Genomic DNA, 16,314 nt, shown 5'->3' on the forward strand with positions numbered 1-16,314 from the left:
ATGGTCCTCCACAAGCAAGCCCGCCGGAAATAACTCTGATTTCTCCAACAGGTAGGGCGGGGTTACCTTGTGCCCGAGGTTGCTGTGGAGGGTGATCATGACCTTGGTTAGGTTGTGCTGGTTGTCGGGGAGGAGTGTGCCGGTGGTTGTTTCTAATGGGTTCAATCCGTTGTCTCTGCTGAGGGCGAGTTTCCGTGAATCGACTGAGACGACCCTGACGAATCTAGCCCTCGACCTGATCTTTAAGGTTAACACATTCTTCGGTGTTATGGTCGTGGTCCTGGTGAAAATGACAATATTTGGATTGATCTCTCTGATTGGAAAGAGTCCGTGATGGTTGGGGCCATTTTAGGGGGTAGTCACGCTGGATCTGATTGAGGACTTGTTCCATGGGTGAATTGAGGGGTGTGTACCGCTCGAACCGGCCGAGTGGTCGGGCTGGTGTCGACCGGTCGGCTCGGGGGGGTCGGTCGATATAATAAGGTGTGCGGTTACTATATTGGGTGTTTCTGGTGTCTGAATCCTTTCTCTTCTCCCTGGTGGTGGCGTTTTTGGCTGCAGGGTCTTGGCGAGCGGCTAGGGAATCTTCGGCGTTCATGTACTTTTGGGCTTTGGATAGTAGGGCTGCCATGGAGGTCGAGGGGTTTTTTGAGAAGGAGAAGAGGAAGTCAGATGACCGCAGACCGGCCATGAAAGCTGTAAGGATGACTTTGTCATCGTTTTTCGCTACTTGCAAGGCTTCAGTGTTGAAGCGGGTAACGAAACTGCACAGCGACTCCCCCTCGGTCTGACGGATGTTGAGGAGTTGGGTTGCTGGATGTCGCTGGCGTTGAGCTCCAATAAAATGGCTGAGGAAGGAGTCACTGACGTACTGGAAGGTGGAGACAGAGTCCACCGGCAGCTGACTAAACCAAAGTCGAGCTGACCCCTTGAGTGTCACGGGGAAAGCCCGACACATAATCTCGTCAGGGAATGCATGGAGGATCATAAGGTTTCTGTAGGTCTCCAAGTGGTCGACTGGGTCCGTCGTACCGTCAAAAGAGTCGATTGTAGGCATTTTGAACTTGGGGGGTAGAGGTTTGTCCCTGATGGAAGCAACGAATGGGGAGTTGGCTGTGGTAGATGGTTTATGCTGTATGTTTTGCATGACCCTTTGGAGTTGGAGCTTCATGGCTCGAAGTTCTGCGTCCCAGAAAGGGATGTTGTCACCACTGGAGGGCAGCGGGGGCTGGACGTTGCTGGCCTCTCCTTCAGGGATCTGTGCGGGGATTGATGACTGTGGGCCCCGAGGTGGCAAGTTTATACCTGGGGGAATGGGTTATAAACCTTCCAAGTTGGGTGGATTAGGTTGCAGGATAGTGTGGCTCGGGGCTCGTTCTTGGTTAGGAGGAATTTCTGAAAGTGGTGGGGGAGGCATAGGAATGTTTCTTTGGAGAAGAGCATTAATCAGGGCTTGGTTTTGCTCGGCCAAGCGGTTAATGCTGTTGGTGAGCTCGGTGAAATATGGCGGTGGGTTATTTGGATTGGAGGGGTCGACTTGATGATCTAGAACATTAGGGTGAGAAGCCATGAATCTAGTCATGACCATACACCTTGGTAGATGGTAGGAAAGGGGTTACTGGGGAAGGGCTTTCGGCGACAATGAGCACAACTAGCACGTGAAGTAAGAGCTTCCCACAGACGACGCCAACTGATGACTCTACAAATGACTTGGACGGGTCAGACTGATCCACGCTCCTCAAGCCTACGTCCGAATGACCAAGCCCACCTGAAGGCCTGCACAAGAGTTCAACGGGGAACGGGGAGTCCCCCAGCGAACCCTTCGACGAGCAAGTTAGAGAGAGAAGTGGAGTGTAAAGATGGTGTAGAGATAGAAAAGCTTAACCTTCTTTCTGTCTTCGACGTCAGCTTATATTCTCTGGTAATCATTTCGTTGTCACTTCTAATATATCACCTTGGCCGAAAGTCTATGCTCTAGCTTACCTTGTTCATGGTAAAGGCGTTCTGTCCCGACGGAGAGGGCTTGTCGCAATAAATGCTGTAAGGGGCTTCATTAATGGTGATGTGCAATGGCAATAACTTTGCAGATCTTTGTTTGCTGATGTGGCTTGCCCTTCTCTTGCCATGTGTCTTGGTGTCATTGATTCTTATTGCTACGTGAGTGTTGAACTTTAGTATTTGAGATATGTATTAGGCCCTAAGTAGTGGGCTATCATCTTCATGGGCTTACCCATGTCAAGCATAGCATAGCATTTCGTTCAAAAAAAAAAAAAGAAAAAAAAAAAGCACAGCATAGCATAGCATTTAACTCTCTATTTATTTATTTTTGTGGTAAACCAATCTGGCTAAACAACTCCTAACATCATCAAATATCTGTGCTAAAATATAAGGAAAAAAAAATAGACAAAAAATCCTTCCGCACAAGTATTTGTTTCATCATAAAGAGTAATGTTCCGCAACATAAAATTTGTATTAAAATTTTTATCAAATATTTTATATAATATAAATCCCGCATGCATATAAAATATTTAATAAGAGTTTTAACAACATAAGTATGGCTAATTATCCTTGTCCCAAGTGGTTGCACGACCTGCCATCAGAGATGAAGTTGTTAAGGGTTGGCTTGGAAAGTGTGTGAGCTTTTTAATTTTTTAATTTTTTTTTTATTATTTTAACTTGGATTAAAAAATTTGATTTGAAAAATATTCTTGATTTTTTAGCTTCTTTTAATTTTTGTTGTGAGAAAAAAATGTAATAATTTTAAATTAAATGTGATGTTTTATCTTTTGTGATTAAAATAACTTATTCTATATTTTGTGACTTAAAAAAAAAAAAAAAAACTCATATTCTTCTTCCCAAACAGTGCCGTTCGTGAAATTCATGTGTTCCACACGGGATGAGTAGTTTAACCAGCATAGCATTAATCGCTATAAAAAAAAAAATAATAAATAAATAAAGCTGCAGGAGCATGGCAGGTGCAGTGAAGATGAACCAGCTGACTTTTTATTAACGCTCTGTGCAATTTCTACACAGATTGCTGGGTTCTCGCTCTCTCTCTCTCTCTCTCTCTCTCTCTGTGCAATGGCTAAACCCGAAGAAGAGAGAGACGAGCCACTGACTCCAGCAGGCCGACTCTTCTTGAGTCCCGAAATGAACCAAATCATCCATTGCCTCATCGGCGTCAAAAACCCCATCAACATCGATTCAATCAAATCGGAAATCAGCAACTCCGTCATGATCAAACACCCCCGATTCTCAAGCCTCATGGTCCGAGACGGCCACGGCCGCGAACACTGGAGAAAAACCCATATCGACATTGACCGCCACATCATCATCATCGACGAACCCATCGGAGACTCCTCAGCCCACGACGAAGAGTCCCTGAATGACTACGTCTCAGATCTGGCAGTCTCGTCGCCTCTCAACACCGACAAACCTCTCTGGGAGGTACACTTGTTGAGACCCTATAACTGTATTTTGTTTCGAATCCATCACGCTTTGGGAGATGGGATTTCTCTCATGTCGATGCTTTTGGCGTGTTGTCGGAGAGCCGATGATCCGGATCGGAGGCCGACGATTGAGTCTGTGGGGGCTTCGAAGGAGAGGGGAGAGAGGGAGAGGAGGTGGAATAGAGTGGTGGAGAGGGGTGTGAAGGCGGTGTGGTTGACGGTGGTGTTTGTGGTGGAATTTGTGATGAGGAGTTTGTGGGTGAGAGATAGGAGGACCGCCGTGAGCGGCGGTGCGGGGGTGGAGCTCTGGCCGAGGAAGCTTGCCACGGCCAAGTTTTTGCTGGACGATATGAAAGCGGTGAAAAATGCTGTGGCTGACGCGGTAAGTTAGTTAACTGTTAATTATGTTAATACAAAGGCCTATTTTGGTAATTACGAAAAATACTGGCTTATTTTACTTTTTTTTATATATTTTTCAAAAAAATAAAAAATAAAAAATTAATTTTTTTCTACTCCCCCAAAATAGACCAACATGAAAAAAATATTAATGTCAACCTTTCATGTGAGTTAGAAGATTCAATTATTTATTTGAAATGTTATAAATTCATACTTAATTACTTAAAAATTATTTAAAATTATTATTTTATGATTTATATTTATTTTATATATAAATTTTACATTACACAAATTCAATCTTAATCATATAATTTTGAATGATTTTTCTTAGATTTGACACAACTTTAGTAATTAAGTTAGGTTCATAATATTTTTTATTATTTATTGGTCTGGCCCACCCATAATTTTTTTTTTTCTAGTTGACCGCGGATAAAAATTAATTTATTAATTAAAAAATTATTTATATAAAAAAAGTCATTTAAATTAGGGGTGAGCATGGTCCGGATTGGACCGGATTGGGGTAAAACCAGGACCAATCTGTTATCTACGGTTCTTGAAAAATTGGAACCAATCCAATCCGTTTAAATCATGGAACCAATCCGAACCAATCCATTTAAATACGGATTGGATCGGTTTAGGACCACGGATTCACATAATTAAATAACAAAAATATATATATATAACACTTTAATTTCATAAAAATATAAACATAGCGCTATATCATTTCCATAATAGCAACATGTTTTTCTATAATAGTGACATACTGTTCTTGAATTTAAACAACCATAAGAAAATACAAACAAAAGTAATAAAATAAGATATTATACGATTTTAGGTTTGAGTTTAGATTTTATATAGAATAAGAGAAGATACTATGGGGGAGGATGTATAATAAAAATATAGACTATTTGTATACGGTCCGGATCGGTTCCAATCCGGAACCGTGGGGTTCAATCCGGAACCAATCCGTGGACTACGGATTTTTAATTCTTCAATCCGGAACCGAACCGCGGATTCAAAAAACCAATCCAAACCTATCGGATTGGACTGGACTGGATCGGATTACGGATTTCACGGATTCCTTGCTCAGCCCTAATTTAAATCATTTCTAGCCAAAGAGTTTAGTCATTAAAAAAAGTTAAAAAGTAGATTCATGTTTTTGATTTCTTTATTCATTAAAAAAAGTTATTTGATTTCTGGTTTTGAGGCCCTTCCTTTTAAACGGTTTCCATTATTATTATTTTATAGATTGGAGTGCTATTTGTAGTTTGTATAGATTCATATTTTTTTTCTTTTCACTTGATTTCAGTGGATTTCTTGTTCCCCTCTTCTTGTATTTGTTCACTTTTTAAATAAATTTATTTGTTTGGCGATCAAAAAAGATGGTGCTGGTCATAAGGAGCTTGGAGTAAAATACTCACTTAAAACAAAATAAATAAGGGTGTTTAAAAAATTGATAAACTATGCATAAGAGGGAAAGATTGTAAGAGTTTTAAATGTTTTAGAGTTGAGAGTACTCTTAACTGCTAGCTATTGCCTCCAACCCCACCATTAAAGGGTTGTTTGGGATATCTTAAATAAGTGTATTTTTATTTTTTGGACTAAAAAATTGAGGAAAAAAATATAGATGTTTGGGTTAATTTTTTGACTTTTTATGAAAAAAAGTGTATTAAAAAATTGTATAAATTAATGTGTAGGAAAAAATTAAGATTAAGAGTTGTCCAGTCGTAATTTTTAACTTTTAGTGAATAGTGATAACTTTTTAACTTTTTGAATAATTTTTTAACTTTTTAATTTTTTTTCAACTTGTCAAACTTTACCTAAATTGATATTCGAAAGTAGCTGGAGTAGAGTTATTTGTTTTGTGAAGGATGTCGCGCTTTGGGCCCCATTTCTCACAATGAAACTGCATTTCATTTAATTTCTTTCTTTATTGTCCTACAACTAAAATCTGCCCCTATTGGATTTGAAAAGTAATTTAGAAATCCTAATTGAGAAAAATGCCATTATAAAGAGGAATGTTAGACACTCACGATTCCCTCTACACTGACATGACAGGAGAATTGAGTTTTACATGATTGAATTTGTGATAAATTAAAAAGTTGACACCTAACGTGTTGTGTTATTATGAGCCGTGTTGTGTTATTATGAGCCGTGCTGGGGACCCCCAGTTGGGGGTGACCCCCAGCACCCCCACTCCACGTGGGAGGCTGTGGACCAAGGGGAAAAAAAAAAAAAAAATTCAACCAACCGCGTGCTGCCACATCAGTTGGGGGTCACTGGGGTCTTCAAAATTGGGGTGCAAGTCATTTTTCATGTTATTATAAGTAAATTAGTTGAGTCTTTTTAGTGACATAAATAACCAAGGCTTCTACCTATGGGCTGTCAATCCTCTGGCGTTTGTTTTGAAGCATTAGGGTATTGTTTGTTTCAATTTTTTTGCTCCGAACTAATAGTCCTTCCAGACTATTAGTCTCATATTTGTGGGATTATCCTATCCCATGGAGGGGTGGGATTATTTCTATGGGATTGGTATCCCATGAGAATTAGGCTCTGAAATGGCTATTTTACCCCTATGTTATTGCTTAGTAAACAATTAGAAAAGTGTTAAAATCCACCTACTCTCCACCTACTTCACCCACTTAAACCTACTCCACTAAACCTAACCCACTACACCACTACCACCTCACCTACTCCAATAAACCTAACCCACTACACCACTACCACCTCACCTACTCCACTAAACCTAACCCACTACACCACTACCACCTCCACTTCACCTACTCCTTACCTACTACACACTCACCCTCTTCTATATATAGGAATCATCATCTTGTAATCTATCAATCAAGACATCAATCAATAATACATAAATTCTTACATGGTATCAGAGCAAGGTTAAGAATTTAATATTTTTTCGCTTCACCGGCGGGCGGCAACCTCGCCTTGGCCGCCCGCCGGACCTCAACCTAGTCCGCTAGAATTGTCTACTACATACCTACCTCCTCATCATATCTTCATAACATCTCATTCTCTCTCGGCATCATAGTAGCCGTGATACTGCTCATACTTCTGGACAGCGGAGAGAACATCGTCTTTCTCGATCTTTCCGCCGACGCCGGTGGCGAGATCCAAGGCTCCGGCTTTCGACATCACTCTCCCCAAATAGTCCATAGCAGCTTCTCCACCGGAAAGATACTCCTAACAGCAGCGGAAAAAAGGTGTTTCCCTCAGCCAAACAAGGCTCAATAGCTGTGGTCCTCATCAAAATACGTGTAATTGCTACTCCTGAACTTGGTTTCCCTATCCTTGCTAACAAGCTTCTCAAATGCTTCCGGGCCATGTTCTTCTATGTACTTCTCAGCAGCAGTTAGAATGTCATCTGGCTTACTGAAGATGTCCTTCTTCCTTGGGACATACTAGACGTTAACAGTCTGCTGTGGGTTAAGAAAGAAAGGCCTCAAATAATGCTCATAAACATATGCAGCACCACTGATACTCTTTATGATGGTGGATATTTCAATGCCATTACAACACAGCACCTTGAAATTTATTTTATTTTATTTTCTTATCTCTCTTTCTGACCATTACAACACAGCACCAGCACACTTGTTCCCACCTTTCATCATGGTCTCCACTTTCTTTTTCTTTTTTTATATTTATTTTAATCCATCTTTTTTGAAAACAAAACCAATATCACTTTTTTTAATTCCTTAATTTATTTTAATAACATGAGTGGCCTCTCTTTTCCACCATCTCCCTCTTTTTCTACACAATATTTTTGTACCACCGCCCACTCCATGATTTCCATATTAATATTATTATTATTATTATTATTTTCACAAAAAAAAAAAAAAAAAAAAAAAAAAAAAAAAAACCACCACCATAACACACCCAACACCCACAGTGGGATTTTTCTTCTCTACTCTGCTGCAGATCTCTTCTTCTTTCCTCCGTCCTGGGCGGCCCTTGACGGTGCTGCCTCCGTGTTTCCTACGCCGCCGAGCACGTTCACTCCTCCATACTCCTCCACTGCAGCATACGGCGGACCTCCAAATCGGAACATCACAGTGGCCTTCCGCTTCAGCTCCTTATTTTCTGCTTTCAGCACACTTATCTCTGCTCGCGCATCCTTATACATGCGTTGGAGCAGAGCCAGCTGGGAATTTAAATGCTGCACCTCATTTGTCCTACTCTGCAGCCGGTTCGACAAATTTGTGACCGCCGTCATGGTTTCCACGCATGACTTCAGAGTATACTGATTAGCCTCAATATCAGTTTGCACCGCCATTTTTTGCTCCACCGACCGCATCGGAAAGTTCAATGGAGCAAAACCAGAGGTGTTTGGTTGAGGTTCACTGGCCACCGCACCAGTTATTTCTCTTGTGGGCTCGTTCAGTTCTGGAAAGAGCGTGAGCAGGTTCTGGGTAGCTGGACGGGAAGAAGAGGCCATGTTTTTGGGTTGCTAAGTGTTTCAGCGAAATAGCAATTTCAGACTGGTAATGTTCGGAAGGGTTGGTGACAGAATGGCAACAAAGTGTTCCACAGTTTCTCTCTCCGCAGAGGCAGAGTTTTTTCAGCGAAGGGTTGGTTTCAGAGGTTTCAGAATGGTATGCCTCAGCCTCAGCCTTCGTCTTGGTTAAATAGCCGAGGCAGCCACGCGTATCGCGCGCCTCTTGCCGCCCGACAAACTGGCACGCCTTTTCATGGCACATCTTTTGAGAAAGTGGACACGCCTTTTGATGGCACGCCTTTTGATGAATTGGGCACGCCTTTTGATGGCACGCCTTTTGACAAAATTGGGCACACCTTTTGAGGGTGCAACTTTTTAAGAGTCCGACAAGACTCTGTAAACTGTCCCGACATTGATTCCGGTTAGTTTTTACAAGTGTCCGACAAGACTCTGTAAACTGTCCCGACATTGATTCCGGTTAGCTCCTTTATGGGTCCGACAAGACTCTGTAAACTGTCCCGACATTGATTCCGGTTAGTTTCTACAAGGGTCCGACATGACCCCGTAAACTGTCTTCTACATCGGTCCGACATGACCCCATAAACTGTCTTCTACATCGGTCTGACACGACCACACAGTGTCTGCTACAACGGTCCGACATGACCCCATAAACTGTCTTCTACATCGGTCTGACACCGCCATCCAGTGTCCTCTACACCGTTATGACACCACCATACAGTGTCCTCTACAACGTTATGACACCCCCATACAGTGTCCTCTACAACGTTATGACACCACCATCCAGTGTCTTCACCAATGGTCTGACACGACCATACAGTGTCACCTATCCTCTTTTATTTTTATGTATTTTCTTGTTTTGTTACACTCTCCAAACTCAAGTTGGTTAGTTCCTATCCCCCTTGAGTTTGCGGGGGGCTGTTAAAATCCACCTACTCTCCACCTACTTCACCCACTTAAACCTACTCCACTAAACCTAACCCACTACACCACTACCACCTCACCTACTCCAATAAACCTAACCCACTACACCACTACCACCTCACCTACTCCACTAAACCTAACCCACTACACCACTACCACCTCCACTTCACCTACTCCTTACCTACTACACACTCACCCTCTTCTATATATAGGAATCATCATCTTGTAATCTATCAATCAAGACATCAATCAATAATACATAAATTCTTACAAAAAGAGTAAAATAATCTTTTGAACATTTATAAATTATTTTTTTAGTGTTGTTAATTTAAAATTATATATTAAATAAAAAATTTAAATTATAAATTAAATTTAATTAAAAATAATAAATTAAAAATTATGGACTTATAAATTAAATTTTTTTAGTGTTGTTAAAAAATTAAATTTACATATTAAACAAAATTATTTTTTGTGTTGTTAATTTAAAATTATATATTAAATAAAAAATATAAATTATAAATTATAAATTTAATTTAATTGAAAATAATAAATTAAAAATTATGGCCTTATAAATTAAATTTTTTTAGTGTTGTTAAATTATAAATTATAGATTACAAATTTAAAATTATATATTAAATAAAATTATAAATTACGAGGGTAAAATAGCTTTTTTGAACATTTATCCTTATCCAATCCGTCTAACCAAACATTTGATTTACTAAAAATAGTCAAATTCAGACATCTAATCCCATGATTAAACAAGCATAGGATACAAATCCAATCCAACCAAATAGTCCGGGAACAATATATCCTGGGACTAACAGTCTGATAGATTACAATCTCTCCTTATCCAGTCCGTCCAAAGAAACACATAGTATGGCTGCATTCCTATGTTGGGATTTGTTTTGTTGAGTCAATTGAAAATGTTTGGTGATGTGGTGCATAACCTCAAAATCAAAAAATGAGAGTTTCTCCCTAGGAAGTTATCGGTTTGAAACTTTTGGGTTTTGAAACCAAAAACTTATGCCAAAAGATCCGATTCACAGCAGTCATCTAGAAAAATATTTCCCTTTTTTTTTTGTGTGGAAAAGTGAGACTACCAACCATCTAGTGACCCCCCTAAGGGTAGGGTTATCAGTGTTACTATGAATTTTCCTTTTTTATGCCCAAATATTTCGTTTCACACTAATACATTATCAGTGTTAGTTACTATGAATTTAAGAGTTATAAACATGCTAATTATAGCTTTCAAACACTCTTTCCCATTGCTCATACTATTCTATTCTAGAACCAATGCAGACCATTAATGATGTGCTTTTCGGGGTTATTTCATCTGGGCTATCAAGATATTTGGATATCCGATCACCAAAAGGTAAAATTTATTTTGATGTCCACTAGCATTTTACAGCCAAATTAATCAAATTTTAGTAAGTTTGGTCACACCTTAATTAAATTGAGTTCAATTGCCTCACCTAGCTTTGCAAGATGGGCTTCAATTGACCGGCTTAGCCATGGTTAATTTGAGGAAACAACCAGGATTACAGGTCAATTCATTTCTCTTTCCTCGTTTTCTTTGTGTGATAGTTTAAAAATGCATCATCAAATAAATTAAATATTTCGGCTTGAATTGAAACAACTGGCGTTGTTGATCAGGATCTCTCCAAATTGATGGACGGCAATTCTAGTGTACAGTGGGGTAACAAATTCGGTATGATGCTCTTACCTATTTATTATCATCAAGGCGGCGCTGATCCTCTACAATATGTAGAAAGATCTAAGGCAATGATTGACCGGAAAAAACTATCTTTAGAGGCTCACTTCTCATACAAAATAGGGAATTTTGTGATGTCCTGTTTCGGAGCAAAGGTGCATTTCATATTAGAGAAGAGTCCTTTTAATTTTTGTTTTCTTTTGTCATATGTTAATAAGGCTCTTGTTTTTGTTTCATAGCTTGCGAGCTGGCTTAATTACAGGATTGTATGTAACACAACCTTTACAATCTCGAATGTGATTGGCCCACGAGAGGAGATTACTGTGGTGGGCAATCCTGTAACTTACATGAGGGTGACCAACACTAGCCTTCCCCATGTACAGCTTCTTAATCTCTGATTTCCCTTTGCAAATCATTCTGGATATTGTCAGATCATTAATTTGGGTAGATATTTGGAAAAAGAAAGGGAAACGTGAGAGAAATGGGGGGGGGGGGGGGGGGAATTTGACTTGTATTTCATTCAATTTTTTTTATTTTTTTATTTTCCAAATATCTACCTAAATCCATGATCCAAATATATAGAACTTCTGTTAAAACAAGCATTAAAACAGTCAATGGCAGAAGAATGAGTGTTGCTATTTGCCTACAGGCTACACTAATTGTTTTTGGACTCCCACCAGCAAATTTTGATTTTTTTTTTTTTCTTTGGACTCTCACCTTATTACCAATTCTACCCTCATTCCTTAAACCCTAACCCAGCCCCACCTTCACCTCTGGTCATCGCTCCGACTGCAACCTGCCTCCCCCACTGCAACACCCCACCCCCTGCAGCCCCCTCACACTCCAGCAGCCTCACCTCTGAGAGAGGGGGGCTCGCAGTAGACCTCAGTAGTGCGGTGGTGGGAATGGGTTAGGAAGGGGCAGGCAAGGGTGGGGAGGGGTTGGAGATAGGCAGGGGAGGGTTGTAGAAGCCGGGGGACGGGCACGGAGGGTTGCCGGAGTTTGGGGATGGGTGGAAGAGAGCGGTGGTTGGAGCTGGTGGGGGGTGGGGATAGGGATAGAGTTAGGATTAAGATTTGGAGAGGTAGAGATGGAGATATAAATTGGAATTTTGTGATGAAGTAAAATTGTTATTAAAAATAAATAAATGGGTCCAAAGCAATTTGGTGGGGGACAAATAGCAGCAGTACTCTAATAAGAATTTGAGTGAATAATGGGAATTTTGAATATCATTTTTGTTGTTGGGGGTAATATGCAGGCAATCACAATGCACATGATGAGTTATGCAGGAAGAGCTGACATGCAAATCATGGTAGCCAAAGACATTATACCTGATCCTGAAGTTGTAGCCAAGTGTTTTGAAGATGCCCTCCTCGATATGAAGCAAGCTGCTGAGAAGGCTGCTGCATCGAAATCATGAACTAAGTCATCGTGCATGTTGGATAAATTTTACCTTTGGAATCGATCTGTTTTGAAGAAGATGATTCGCTTTACATCAAAGAAGAGAGTTAAATTTAGACTACCTCCAAATTTGTACAAAAAAAATGTAGTAGAACCAAAGATAGAAGCTAGTCAGGAACTTGAATTGAGTCCTGTGTCACGTACCGACTCATTAGGGATGCGAGTTCTACACCAAGCACCTTGTAAGCGTATTAATTTGTGAACAGTAAGACAGGCAGGGTAGATCCCTATCGCATTTCCTGAGCTGGTCCGTAGGCATAATTCACGGGATATGTAGTATCACTCGTGGAATTGGTTTCTCGAGAGGATGACAAGCACCGAATCCATGACACCTGACTGTGAACCACACTTACTTCTACGGACACTTTTCAGATACTCGGAGAATATGTATATTTTTTAAATGCATCCAATACTTGATGTTAATTTTGAGATGTATTGGATAGTTTTCGACACGCTAGGTTAGTTTATCCAAAATATTGCGAAATTGAAATTGTAATAATTTTTGCATATTATTAGACTATAATTGTTAGAATAAATAGAAGAATACTTTTTCAATATTCTCTGATCAGTAAGTCCATGAATCAAGTCCATGAATCAAGTTTCTCGGGAAAAAAAAAATGTTCTATGAATCAAGAAAAAAACCCAAAATTGTTCAAAAATTTTAGATTAATGATTTAGAATTAATTTTCTTGTTGTGAGCTCACTCTATGAATGAATAAGATTTTATATTATGTGTAAATTTATGAGTTTTTAACCAAAGAAAAAGATAATAACATTAAGTAATATTTTATTTTTAGGGAGCTTTTTTGATAAATCCATTTTCTAAGAGTTTTATTTCATCCAACCCATATTCTTTTTGACTATTCCATTAGGTCCAATTTGAGATTAGAAGACCAAAATACTATTTTCATCTACTTATGTTCCATTTAGTTCACATTATTTTCTTATGTTTCAATAAGTCCTATGGGTGACATAATTACCAAAATATCCTTAATGTGAATGTTCACACCGTCAATATAAATGTTTATATCGTCAATGTGTAGGGGCCCGGCTCATGTCGATCCTTGTGGGTGCCGGGAAAAATTCGAGTCGGGCCGGGCCGACCCACAAGCCAAAAAAATAGGCCTGACCCGGTCCGTTGATAATATGAATATTCACATTGACAAGTTAACATTCACATTGATAGAAGTGTAAAATTGGCCTGCGGCCCGTGGGCGGCCCGAAACCAGCCCATCGCCCGGGGCAGGCCCGGGCCGCCCGTTCACAATATGAATATTCACATTGACATATTAACATTAACATTAACATTAACATTAACAAGAGTGTAAAATTGGCCCATGATCCGTGGGCAGCCCGAAGCCCGGGCCCGGGTCGGGGCGGGCCCGGCCCGTTGACAATGTGAATATTCACATTGACATGTTAACATTCACATTGATAGGAGTGTAAAATTAGCCCGCGGTCTGTGGCCGGCCCGAAACCAGCCTGCAGCTCGTGGGCTGCCCGGGTCGGCGGGCCCGACCCGACCCGTTGATAATGCAAATATTCACATTGACATGTTAACATTCATATTGATAAGAGTATAAAATTAGCCCGCGTCCCGTGGTTGCCCGAAACTAGCCCACGGCCCATGGGCGGCCCGGGGCGGGCTCGACTCGGCCTGTTGACAATGTGAATATTCACATTGACATATTAACATTCACATTGATAAGAGTGTAAAATTAGCCCGTGACCCGTGGGCAGCTCGAAGCCCGGCCCCGGCCCGTTGACAACGTGAATATTCACATTAACATGTTAACATTCACATTGATAAGAGTGTAACATTAGCCCGTGCCCCGTGGCTGCCCGAAACACGCCCACGGCCCGTGGGCAGCCCGAGGCGGGCCCGGCCCGGCCTGTTGACAATGTGAATATTCACATTGACATGTTAACATTCACATTGATAAGAGTGTAAAATTGACTCACGTCCCATGGGCGGCCCGAAGCCCGTGGGCGGCCCGGGTTTGGGTCCGGGCCTACCCCGGGCCGCGGGCGAGCTTCGGGCAGCGGACAAGTTTTACACTCCTATCAATGTTAATGTTAACATGTCAATGTGAATATTCACATTGTCACGGGTCGGGCCAAGCCCGCCTCGGGCTACGATCGGGCTTCGGGCCATCCACGGGCTGCGGGCCAATTTTACACTCTTATCAATGTGAATGTTAACATGTTAATATGAATATTCACATTGCCAACGGGCTGGGCCAGCCCTGGCCCGAGGTCGGGCTTCGGGCTGCCCACGGGTTACGGGCTAATTGTACACTCTTATCAATGTGAATGTTAACATGTCAATGTGAATATTCACATTGTCAACAGGCCGGGCCGGGCCCGCCCCGGGCCGTCCACGGGCCGTGGACGGGTTTCGGACAGCCACGGGGCGCAGGCTAATTTTACATTCCTATCAATGTGCATGTTAACATGTCAATGTGAATATTCACATTGTCACGGGTCGGGCCAAGCCCGCCTCGGGCTGTGGTCGGGCTTCAGGCTGCCCACGGGCTGTACGCCAATTTTACACTCTTATCAATATGAATGTTAACATGTCAATATGAATATTCACATTGTCAACGGGTCGGGCCGGACCCGCCCCGGGCAGCAGGTGGGCTTTTGGCCGTCCATGGGCCGCGGGCCAATTTTATACTCTTATCAATGTGAATGTTAACATGTCAATGTGAATATTCACATTGTTAACGGGCCGGACCGGGCCCTCCCCGGGCTGCTCATGGGCCGCGGGCGGGTTTCGCGCCGCCACGGGACGGGGGCCAATTTTACACTCCTATTAATGTGAATGTTAACATGTCAATGTGAATATTCACATTGTCAACGGGCCGGGCCGGGCCGAGTCGGGCCCGCCCTGGGCTGCTGTCTAGTTTTATACTCTTATCAATGTGAATGTTAACATGTCAATGTGAACATTCACATTGTCAACAGGCCGGGCCGGGCCCGCCCCTCCCACGGGCCGTGGGCGGGTTTCGGGCAGCTACGAGGCGTGGGCTAATTTTACACTCCTATCAATGTGAATGTTAACATGTCAATGTGAATATTCACATTGTCAACGGGCCGGGCCGGTCCCGCCCCGGGCTGCGGGCGGGCTTTTGGCCACCCATGGGCCGCGGCCCAATTTTATACTCTTATCAATGTGAATGTTAACATGTCAATGTGAATATTCACATTGTCAACGGGCCGGACCAGGCCCGCCCCCGGCCGCCCATGGGCCGCGGGTGGGTTTCGCGCCGCCACGGGACGGGGGCCAATTTTACACTCCTATTAATGTGAATTTTAACATGTCAATGTGAATATTCACATTGTCAACGGGCCGGGCCCGCCCTGGCTCGCGAGCGGGTTTCAGGCCGCCCACGGGCCAATTTACATTCCTATAAATGTGAATTTTAAAATATGAATATTCACATCATTAAATTGCTAATCGTTGAAAAAATATTTATAAGGGTATCAAAATTAAATATAAGGGCATAAGTGTCCAAGAAAATAGTGTAAATCAAGAAAATGGACTTTATGGAATAAAACTATACATACATGGGACTAAATGGGTTAAAAAATTCCTTCATGGACTTCTTGGGTTAAAACACTTCTAAATTGGACTTATCAATAAAAATCTCATATTTTTATTTTATTTATTTTTTCAAATTTTATTTAATTGACACATCTATTGAAAAAAATAAATTGAATATTGACATATCTCTTAAACTAATATATAATAATTACTCTTAAAGATTTACTTTTCACTATTCTTTGAGCTTAAATATAATACAATACGAAACATTATAAATAAATAAATTCTAACATATGATAATCATATTGGTATCTTATTCTTTAAAATTGTCCTAATCATGCTTCGTAGAGCTCTG

At 41.3% G+C, this 16,314-nt stretch overlaps 1 protein-coding gene across 1 annotated transcript; it reads left to right on the forward strand.

The window, feature by feature from the left end:
* Positions 1 to 2,620: 2,620 nt before the first annotated feature.
* Positions 2,621 to 12,967, forward strand: LOC114257679 (wax ester synthase/diacylglycerol acyltransferase 6). The gene is made up of 6 exons (XM_028197458.2): positions 2,621 to 3,831; positions 10,540 to 10,612; positions 10,717 to 10,784; positions 10,894 to 11,106; positions 11,191 to 11,328; positions 12,210 to 12,967. Exons 1-6 carry the CDS (start codon positions 3,082 to 3,084, stop codon positions 12,369 to 12,371), a joined length of 1,404 nt encoding a protein of 467 aa, XP_028053259.2. The 5' UTR covers positions 2,621 to 3,081; the 3' UTR covers positions 12,372 to 12,967.
* Positions 12,968 to 16,314: the final 3,347 nt, after the last annotated feature.

The sequence above is a fragment of the Camellia sinensis genome, chromosome 2, assembly GCF_055761805.1.
Source record: "Camellia sinensis isolate YWXY chromosome 2, ASM5576180v1, whole genome shotgun sequence".
Classification (NCBI taxonomy): domain Eukaryota; kingdom Viridiplantae; phylum Streptophyta; class Magnoliopsida; order Ericales; family Theaceae; genus Camellia; species Camellia sinensis.

What these genes read in the sequence shown, in the direction of transcription:
- LOC114257679 (XM_028197458.2), top strand. Translation starts at nt 3,082, where the DNA reads ATGGCTAAACCCGAAGAAGAGAGAGACGAGCCACTGACTCCAGCAGGC. An exon ending in AAAATGCTGTGGCTGACGCG is followed by an intron (nt 3,832 to 10,539) that starts GTAAGTTAGTTA and finishes GAACCAATGCAG; the next exon opens with ACCATTAATGATGTGCTTTT. An exon ending in TGTCCTGTTTCGGAGCAAAG is followed by an intron (nt 11,107 to 11,190) that starts GTGCATTTCATA and finishes TTTGTTTCATAG; the next exon opens with CTTGCGAGCTGGCTTAATTA.